General features: G+C 40.4%; 1 protein-coding gene across 1 annotated transcript in view; it reads left to right on the top strand.

Moving 5' to 3' along the window:
- The window catches only part of ERICH1 (glutamate-rich 1), an 88,140-nt gene that overhangs the window by 39,967 nt on the left and 37,082 nt on the right, over nt 1–11,091 (top strand). The window contains exon 3 of the mRNA XM_009333263.1: nt 7,637–7,771. Within this exon, the coding sequence (XP_009331538.1) occupies nt 7,637–7,771 (135 nt within the window). The remainder of the gene's footprint in view (nt 1–7,636; nt 7,772–11,091) is intronic.

Genomic DNA, 11,091 nt, shown 5'->3' on the forward strand with positions numbered 1-11,091 from the left:
CTGCTGTTAATACATATGAGAATATGATAAGGCCTATATTCAGTGGAAGGGAATGTTAATTTTATACTAAAGAAGCTGCAATCTACATTGAAATAAATACATAGCTATAAAAAGTGTAAGAAGTGCAACTGTGTTGGTGGATATAAACTATTAGCCTTTAGAATGAGAGAAATCCTAAGGCAATGTGGCAAAATGCTATTGTATGGGAAAGACTTCACTAAGCCTGCAGAGTAGATAATGAGGCAACTTTGAGAAATAATTCTGAGCAAATAATTGCCACAAAAAAGCCCCACCCTATTCTAAAGCCCTCAAGAAGGGGACTTAGATTGCCCTTCATTGCAAATAAACCCTAACAGCAGTTTTAGGAGTTACAGAAGATCTCAGCGCTGCTGGGTAACAAAACTGTAGCTACATGCTTCTCAGTGGGATGATGAATCTGAATAAGGAAGTGTTAAGATAACCTGTGACAGGTGTTTGAACCTTAGTACAGCAGATTTTAATAAAATTGAAAGTTAATTTAAAACACAAAACAGAATTTAAAACCAGAATAAATAAAACCCCAAGTAGACAGCTTTTCCAAAGTGCAGAGGGATTAACAAAAAGGTAACTAAGTTGGCAATATTTGTAGAAGTATTTGAGTCATTTAATACAAGATGAATGCATGGATCATCATTCATTTGGATGCTGTCATTATTCCTCTTTCCATTCCCCCTCCCTTCTAATCATACTTACGCTTGAACAGGAAGGCTGAAATGTAGCTTGTCAAATATTAAGTAGACCCTTCTTTCAAAAAATATTACAATGTGCTTATTTGAAAAGGGTTGGGAATCCATCCCACCAAACTCGGGTACCACTGAATGATTGCATCTGCTTTCACTGAAAATCTAGTCATTATCTTAGTATGTTGGAAAGGACAAACTGCAAGGCTGGCCAGCAGCTACCCTTTTCCTTTTCCATTCTCTTCAATTTGCATGCTCTCCACAGGGGAGAGAGCTGGGAGGGGAGCTGCTGTAGGATCTGGTTCCAGACCCTTCATCTGTGCTAAGCCCTAGGCAAGTGTTAGCTCCCTAGGGATTTGCCTAGTGAAATCTTGTACTCATCTGAGCTCCTAAGAAGCCTGGTGGTCGTGAGGACCCGGCAGAGATTGTCGTACACTAGTCTTATTTCTTCACATGTGGAAAAGGTGGGATGAAAGAGAAACTACTTGTGCTCATCCATCTTGGTGACTTTTCATCAGTGTGATAACTGGCACAAGTCATTACAGGCCAGGGAGCCACGGGCTATAGGTAGAAAAAGGAATTTTCATTCAAAAATAAATTTCAAAGACCTAGTTTTATTTATCTAATCAAGTGTACTGAGTCACCAAGTCATAAAAAGGATGCTTAGGAAAGACTCCCATAACTACTGACTTCACTTACATTATAGTAATTTCCATTATTTGACAAGAGGGAACAACCTCTGTAATCTAGACTTTCTTTTTAATTAAGTGAAGCACTTCTGGTGACGTGAAGTGTCAGGAGGGAGGTTAGAATGAACTGTCTTGAGTGACAACATGTTACCAGACACAAATGGTATACACCCTAAGAATCGGGAGCAGTCTTCTGTAACATGGCTAGGCTTCTACAAAAAAAAAAAAAATCTGGGAATGCGGTGAAAACATGCTATTTCTTGAACATCAAAGGATAAAATTATTTTTCTGTTTAAAGATAGCTGAGTAAAGTAGCAGAAATTAAGGTTAATCCAAAAAATTCAGTACAGCTGTCTACAATAGTATGTAGTGACCACTAATATTGTCAAAAAGAGTATTGGAATAAAATGAGCATATTGTACTACTTCCCTACGATGTTCTCCAACAGTTTGCTGCTTGAGGATTTTCTGAGCCAGAGGACAATATGTATCTGTTTAATTATCTGGTTTTTTTTTCATTAAATTGTTGTTTGAATCTATGTAATTGTGCAATTTGGAATAGAACTGTTGTTGTGGTTTAACCTCAGTTGGCAACTGAGCACCACGCAGCCGCTCGCTCACTCCAAGGAAAAGGTTTGTACTTTCTGATTGCACAGAAGACTACTTGAGCTAAAAGGTTCTGCTTTTGTGGAAAGCACTCTAGTGTGTGTGTTAACTTGAGACTGGAAAACAATCCTGTGAAAGTCAACCTGTGAACAGAGGATGACTGTACACAATATAACAATATAATGTCACCTCAGTGGACATGAGGTGTCACCATGACACCATGTCATGAAACCGTGACAGACTAAAGTAACTGTAGCTTTGGATTTCATCTGAACAAAAATGTGTATACACTGGGGGATGGGGAGGTGTTTAGGATCACCAGGTTTGTTTTATAATATTCATGTTGATGAAGAACAATTTGATGTCTTTAGATTGATCAACTGGAAAAGCACCTATTTTTCAGTACCACAGCTCAGGAGGACCCTCAAGGTGTGTATGTTAACTGTAGACTAACTGTCTACAGTTAGTCACTGATATAACCTTTGCTACGTTTCAGTTTATGAAGGTTTTTTTGAGGAGACAAAACTCTTGCCCAGGATTTGCATGTGCACTGTCTTTAAAGATGTTTGTCTTGCTAGTCAATGAAGGGGAAAGTGATAGTGCATCTATATTGTGTAGAGATAAAGAGGAGTTGTATATGTGCATTGGGGATTGTCATAGTTTTTGGGTTGTAGTCTCAGTCTCACTTATGTAATAAAAATGAGGAATAGCTAGAACGTGGTCATATTCTAGCTTACATAAGTAAAAAAATATTTTAATACAAACGTTTTAAAGGAGATAACAGACCTTCTTCAAGCCTTATTTTTGTCCAGATCATATCTACTGTAACACCACATAGTAAGTGCTTAGTAAGAATAATGACTTTTGTAGAAGGTATGGCACTGAACTAGTCAGACCTTGGATTTGATCCAGCATCAATCCCTCTCTTCCTGTGCTTTTCTGTAAAGACCTCTTTTTGGGGACGAACTCTCTTCTTCTATTTAGAGAAGTGATAGCCGGGTGTTTCCAAGGGATAATTTTGTGGAAAAGATCACAGTCTTGGTCAGATTGGGCTAACTTGACGGTTGTTTGCGGGAGGCTGTGAGATATTCTAGCTGACCTCTGGACTTGGGTCCTCTATTTGCTCTGAGTCCTGCCCTATGGGAACACAGCAGTAGGTTACCAAGGCTTTCTGAGTTGCAGGGAAGCAATTCATGGCAAAGACAAAATTTCTGTGTAAGATCGTGAAACTGTACTGGGTGCAGGTGCCCAGGCACTGGCAGCGGTGGCTGCAGGTAGGCCTCTGTGAGGAGAGGCCGGGGCTGCCCCGTGCCGGACACAGCTGGGTCCAGCCAGCTCCCGCTGGCCCCCTGCAGGTCCTGCCCTATGGGAACACAGCAGTAGGTTACCAAGGCTTTCTGAGTTGCAGGGAAGCAATTCATGGCAAAGACAAAATTTCTGTGTAAGATCGTGAAACTGTACTGGGTGCAGGTGCCCAGGCACTGGCAGCGGTGGCTGCAGGTAGGCCTCTGTGAGGAGAGGCCGGGGCTGCCCCGTGCCGGACACAGCTGGTTCCAGCCAGCTCCAGCTGACCCACTGCAGGGCACGGCTGAGACCAGCAGCCAAGGTGGTGGCGCCTTGGGGGAAACATATTTAAGAAAGGAGAGAAGAACACTCCTGAGAGAGGAGGGAACTAAAAGGAGTGACAAACAACAGTGGGAACACCAGGGTCAGAGGAGGAGGAGGTCCTCTGTGGTTGAGCAAATGTTCCTGAAGGACTGCAGCCCACGGAGAACCCCCACTGGCATAGGCGGAGAGTGAGAAGGAAGGAGCAGCAGAAACCATTGTATACGGATGGCATAGCTTAGATGCACTTCCCTACTCTGTGCACAAGGTTGATTTACATGCAAAGGAGCTCTTCCTGTGGGGAATGTTGTGGAGAAGAACATGAATAGGAGACAACTTGATTCAAAATATTTATTCTGTATTCTTAGTTTGCCTTTGAGTAATGCTTGTTCTTCTTTTGGTTTTGTAAACATCCTTTAGATGCCTTTTTTTTCTTCTCCCCCCATAAACCAAAACTTCAGAAATGGGATTCATAACTTTTAACTAGTAGAAAGAAGAGCATTCTTGAATATCTCCAGTATCTGATCACTTTTGTTAGTCAAAAAACCCTTTTAATGTCACATTTTTATAAGCTTAGCTATTTGCTTTGCAGCAATGTTTATGACTTCATAAACAACCCATCTCTTCTTCGTCCAAGGAGACTATGGCCCCAGGCTGGAAAAATCCAGACTTAATGGTTTGAGACTGGGAGATTTGTTGATACACTGAGATTATATAGTTGTGTGTATACTTTTTTTTAATGAAATGGTAACAGTTTGGTTTTACATACTTGCACAGGATTAGCAAAGACTAATGCTTGATTTATGGTTTGTAAACTACTTGAAGATGCATATGGGGTGAATAAATATGTAATTTGGGGACTCCTATTTAAACAGGTCGACTTAAAAAAAAAGTTTTGAGTCATCACTCATTTACATAGCAAAAGTTATTACTGTTCTTTGTAAGATAGGTGTTAGTGATAGTCCCCCAAATTCTGTCATGAGTAACTGTTTTGTCCTGGGAAGTTAATATCCCAATGTATCTACTCCTTTTATGATTAAAGGGTTTGAGTTAGTCACGACTGCTGCAAATTGAGATTAAGGTTTTCATCGTCGTCTTTGTTCTACAAAACCTAAATATAAAGGGGACAAAAAGGGGAAACTTGAAATTGTTCAGAAAGGAGTAACTCAAGAAACATTTCTACATTTAAAACGATCACCAATTAGTACTTCATCATTAAACTACCTGGGGGGTGGAGCAGAAATCAATGCAAGTACTGGCAGTTCAGGGATTTGGCATCATCTTCATAGAAAGGATCTGTTGAAGAATTATTCCGAATTAATTTTTAGTGGATCTTTTTCCAAATCACATAATTGCTCTTCATCTTTCTGAATTATTTATTTCTTTTCCTTTATTACCCTTTAAAGTAAGCATCATCAATATCAGTTTGAAATTTTCTGGCTTGTTCAAGGGAAAACAATAACTTTCTAATGTGTTCTAAAAACAAAATTATTACATCCTGATGATGAAAACAACTGAGATGTTGCTTTTCAAAAGTGCCTTGAATGTTCTGAAATGTACTTTATCATAGATATCCAAGATGATCAGTCACGCTGAACTCTTTGAAGTGTGTTATCTGAAAAAAGTGTATAGTTAAATTACGTATTTGCATACAATGTCTATAGTTAAATTACATATAGAATCATAGAATAGTTTGTGTTGGAAGGGACCTCTAAAGGTCGTCTAGTCCAACCCCCCTGCCATGGGCAGGGACACCTTCAACTAGACCAGGTTGCTCAGAGCCCCGTCCAACCTGACCTTGAAGGTTTCCAGGGATGGGGCATCCACCACCTCTCTGGGCAACCTGTGCCAGTGCTTCACCACCCTCAGTGTAAACAATATCTTCCTTATCTCTAGTCTGAATCTACCCCCCTTTAGTTTAAAGCCATTCCCCCTTGTCCTGTCGCAACAGACCCTGCTCAAAAGTTTGCCGCCATCTTTTTTATAAGCCCCCTTTAAGTACTGAAAGGCTGCAAGAAGGTCTCCCTGAAGCCTTCCCTTCTCCAGGCTGAACAACTCCAACTCTCTCAGTGTTTCCTCATAGGAGAGGTGTTCCATCCCCCTGATCATTTTCGTGGCCCTCTTCTGGACCCGCTCCAACAGGTCCATGTCTTTCCTGTGCTGAGGGCTCCAGAGCTGGACACAGTACTCCAGGTGGGGTCTCACCAGAGCAGAGGAGAGGGGCAGAATCACCTCCCTCGACCTGCTGGCCACGCTTCTTTGGATGCAGCCCAGCATACGCTTGGCCTTCTGGGCTGCGAGCACACATTGCTGGCTCCTGTTCAACTTTTCATCCCCCAGTACCCCCAAGTCCTTCTCGGCAGGGCTGCTCTCAATCCCTTCATCCCCCAGCCTGTATTGATACTGGGGGTTGCCCTGACCCAGGTGCAGGACCTTGCACTTGGCCTTGTGAAACCTCAGGAGGTTCACACCGGCCCACTTCTCGAGCTTGTCCAGGTCCCTCTGGATGGCATCCCATCCCTCAGGCGTGTCGACCACACCACTCAGCTTGGTGTCATCTGCAAACTTGCTGAGGGTGCCCTCGATCCCACCGTCTACGTCACTGATGAAGATATTAAACAGTACTGGTCCCAATATGGACCCCTGCGGGATGCCACTCGTCACCAACCTCCATCTGGACATTGAGCCATTGACCACTACCCTCTGGTAGTAGTGTATATATATAGTGGTATATATATATAGTGATCTATATTAGAAACGTAGATCCCTAACAAGAATTATTTCTATCAGACACAACTGCATTTTAAATGTTTAGGTATTAGTCCAAGCATAGCTGCAGCTTGGTAATAGACTCGGATCATCTGGGATCTTCTAGCAAGTTTGTGGTGTAAGGAGGTTAATTGTGTCCATCTGCCAAAGACGTTTTTACTTTTTATTAGATATTTTATTTTAACAGTTCTGTCTACGTGTTTTAAAGGGGCAAATTGTCTCCAAGAAGGGAAGGCTAATGCTGTGTATGTACTGGCTTATGGAGCTGGCTGAGTGTAAAAAGAACACACTGAACCATCTAAAATTACATTGCAGCATCTGGAGACACCCTGAACATCCTGGCCTTCTGGAAAGGCTTTTGTCTTCCTGTGGTTGATCTCTACTATTGTCACTACTGAGCAAAAAAAAAAAAAGTGTGCTATTTGGACTGGTTTCATGTAATTGGAGCAGAGATGAGTCTCTGTCATTCCTACAGAGTTACCTCTTGTTTGATGAGCAAATGAAAAGGTTATACTGCCACTCTTGCATGTATTTTCAAATACCTTTTAAAGGGGAAAGAAATCCTGCAACAACAGTCTACTGCCATCATCACAAATAGTTTCCTGTACAATGAAATAGTTGGAAAGCTGGCCCTTAGCACTCTTCACCCGCCCCCTCAGAAAGAAGCAGAGAAAGGATGAGGAGATGAGCTCTCTTGGGCAGGCACTGTTGAGGCTTAGTCAAGTGTGGCTTTCAAACTCCCTATATCTTTGCGACCTTCAGAACAGCATATGCTATGTTTAAAAGGTCTACAAATGGACACCACAGTTCTGTGATTCTTTTCCTATTGTTTCTATCACTTCGTAATCAGCTTGTATTTCTCCATCTTTTATGAAAAAGTTCTTAAAGAAATAGCATCTGCTCATGCTGAATGGGGGAAAATGTATAGAGTGTCTCCTAAAAATCGCTGTAAGTGGAAGCTTCTTCTGAAGTTAGGACAGAAGAGTTGTCTGATGCAAGGAAAAAAAAGTGTTTCTGATGGAAAGAACTAACCTGTGAAGTATTTGTTTATTCATAGCTGCTACAGAATTCGGTGCAATTTTGTTGGTCAGAGGATAATTTCAGTGTTCCACACCTGACTTTCTCTCACTTCCTTTTCCTCTATAAGGATTTTCAAGACCACTTACTATCATTGCTGTAGTTGGGAAAACATTTGAAAAAATCTATACTGAGATCAATAGCCAGACACTTTGTTTTTTCTGTTTTGTAGGTAGTGATAATACAATTCTGTCTCCAAGGAGAATGTACACAGTGAATCTTCCTCCGGAGGGTTGTGTTGCAGTTACTCCAGATGCTACTAGTATTTCAGTTTCTGAAAACTCAGACAGTAGTGCTGACTCAACAGGTAAGTCTGTATGGTTGTTACTATGATGAATTTTTCTCAAGAGAAACCTCTTAGCAACTCTTATCAAGTAGATCCTAATTGCAACAATTAAGTATTTAAACTGTTGCTGCCAGTGGGTGTCACTGTTTTGCAACATAAGCAAAATGAGGATGAACATCCCTATGGGTTCATTTCCATTGTTAGAGGTTGAAGAGCAGGTTCAATATTTGGTTACAGCCATACAGGGCCACTGATCTTACTGCAAGTCACATGAAGTGTAACTGAAGATAAAGTCTTCAGCTCCTCCCACTCAAGTGCCACATGTGTGTTCATATTATGCCTGCTTACAGTCATATTATTTTTAAGAGTAAATGTTAAATAAAGCTGTTTTAATAGGTCTTACTCCTGATGTTCTGAGGAATTGGGCAAAGACTTAATGACCTTTCAGATTTACCTCTCCCGATTAGAACAGACGTTCAGCTGACTGGAGTTGATGGGGGGAGATACCAATCCTTTAGTGTTGAGAGGCTTTCTGATGAGAAACTGTGACCAGGTAACTTCAGAAACAATATTTAGTGTTGTCAAAGGATACAAGAGAAGCAGCACAGGATCTGTTAAAGAAGTGGGCTCTAAGTTCACCTGAGTTAAAAACACAGGTGTTTCTGAATTGTGTTGCCAGAATTAAATTGGTTCTGTCTGTCTTAAAAAGAAGTCCTAAACTTAGATAAGACAAATTCGTTTAGCTTTTTCAATTGCTATGTTCCTGTGGATGTATGTTTGTCCAAAATTGTGTATCACTGTCACGTGCTGCTAGGGGCAGTCTACAGCAAAGAAAATATCCAGGTGAGCCTGCTGAAGTAAAACACTTGACAAGCAGTGTTTATTAAACTACTGTATCTATTTCAGCCTGGAGACTGCCTAAATATAAGGAAAACCTGAGATACAACCTGCAGATACAGAAAGGCAAATGCTTCTTACCTTTGAAAACAGCACCCACGGGGGTGAATTTTTGGCTTGGAAGTTGGGTCTGCACTCTATTCTGAGCTCCATTCAGAATCTGAATACAAGTAAAACTATCAAAGTAGCCCAAAAGACTGAAGCAAAGTACAGCATAACTGGTGGCACATCAAGAATGTTCTTTCTTGGTGTGAAATGGTTTAAAGATGTTTTCTGGATTAGGGAAGAAGTAACTTTATCAGAATAACATAACAGTACATCTTGATACTGTTGGGATTATGGATAGGAAGGTGTTCTAATGCACAGCTTTCAGGTTGTGCTTTTCCCTTTATGTTAGATAGGATTCATGTTCAGAATCCAGAGTCAGTTTCTAGACTATCCTTAAATTTGTTTAGTTACACAGTTCTCTTTGGACAGTTCATTGGGTTTCTGTTTCCCAGCACGTCAGATTCAAGCTGCTTGTTCTGATATCGAAGTACCCTTTCTCTCCCTCCATGCCATATAATCTCTGTTTATTCTTTGATGTGATCTCCTTTCAGATATTAGAGGGACGCTCTCCTTCTGTAATTTGCTAATAAGACTAAATGAAGTTTTATAATACTTTGTAGGTAAATAGACCTATAACATTCACTCTTATACAGGGACTTAAGTGACTTCTAAATAAAATATTAGAATGCAGGCCTCTGAACACTACTGCAACTGAGATATATCCTTATTAAGGTATCAGCTCAGAACTTTTGTGGCAAATTTACTCAGCTTTTGTTTAAAATCTATGAATAAATCAATATGCAGTGCATATTAGATGTTGATACATTGCATAGTAGTAAAGTAGAATAGAATTTAGGATTGCATTATATTGTCCCTTTTTAGGGTCATATAAATATTTGCCTGGTCTTAAAATGGGTAGATTGTTGAACAATGGCTTTACTTGCTCATTTTTTAGATTTTATCTTTTCCTCTAGTATTTCAAAACAAACGTACTCAACCATGATAGCAATAAGTAGTGTTCTGGTGTTGCTTAGTGACAGTGACTGTTTGGATGGTGATCTCTTTTAGCTGATCCCAGTCTCAGTGTGCAGGAAGAGTAGGTTTTGGACTTTAGCTTTTTTTTTTTTTAACAGTTACCAAATACATCTGGAATTTTGGGAGACTTGTTTTTGAATTGGTTTGTTATTTGACTTTACAGTTTACCACAGAATCCAGAAAAACTAAGTTTGAAGTGATCTTTGGAGGTTTTTAATCTATGTTCTCTTCGCAAGGTAGGTTTGACTATAAATGTCATTCTTGCCAGGTATTAGCTTAATTTGTTCTTAAAAAAAATTCCCCATAAGGAGACTTTTCTTACATGCTCTTTTCCATTTGCTCTAGTGTTTCACTACCCTTTAATGCTAGATCTTCCTTGCTACAGCTTAAGGCCCTTATTTGTTCTGTCTAAATATGGATTGCAGAATTAGAGATCTGTCCTAATCCTGCAAGGTTGAGGGACATGGTTAACTTTACTCATGTATGTCTTTTACAGTAGTTAATTTAGGCATATACATAAAATCTGTGGCGGGATGAAGGCTGTGATTTTTGGCAGTGATCATAAAATACAAAAGGAACAGTTTAGACAATCACCATGGATTACTTAGTTTGCTCATCTAGATTTAGTTGTATATGCCTTTAGATCTTTTTTTGAACGGATAAAGGAAAGCTCCAATGAGAGCCTTTGACACTGAAGAAAAAAGGAGTATGCATGTCTGTATGTATGAACATTCTATATATATAAAATAAATCTGTTTTGTTCAGAAGCATCTCAGGTTTTCCCTAAGAACCAGCTCCGTAAGGCAGAAATACAGATCTAGTGTTTGCATTGTTTTACTCCTAATACTATCTATAGGATATATTTTGAAGGGCAACAGGCTATTTTCTGCTGTGTTTCCTAAACAACGGATGTCGTGGTTTAACCTCAGTCGGCAACTAAGCACCACGCAGCTGCTCGCTCACTTCCCCCCACCCCCGGTGGGATGGGGGAGAGAATTGGAAGAGCACAAGTGAGAAAAACTCATGGGTTGAGATAAAAACAGTTTAATAATTGAAATAAAATGATAATAATAATATGATAATACACAAAGCAAGTGATGCACAGTACAATTGCTCACCACCCGCTGACCAATGCCCAGCCAGTCCCCGAGCAGTGTCCCCCCCAGCCAGCTTCCCCCAGTTTATGTACTGAGCATGACGTCCCATGGTATGGAATGTTTCTTTGGCCAGTGTGGCTGTGCCCCCTCCCAGCTTCTTGTGCACCTCCAGCCTTCTCAGTTGGTAGAACATGGGAAACTAGAAAGTCCTTGGCTAGTGTAAGCATTACCTAGCAACAACTAAAACATCGGTGTGTTATCAAC

Source organism: Pygoscelis adeliae, unplaced genomic scaffold (assembly GCF_000699105.1).
Source record: "Pygoscelis adeliae isolate BGI_AS28 unplaced genomic scaffold, ASM69910v1 Scaffold57, whole genome shotgun sequence".
NCBI lineage: Eukaryota > Metazoa > Chordata > Aves > Sphenisciformes > Spheniscidae > Pygoscelis > Pygoscelis adeliae.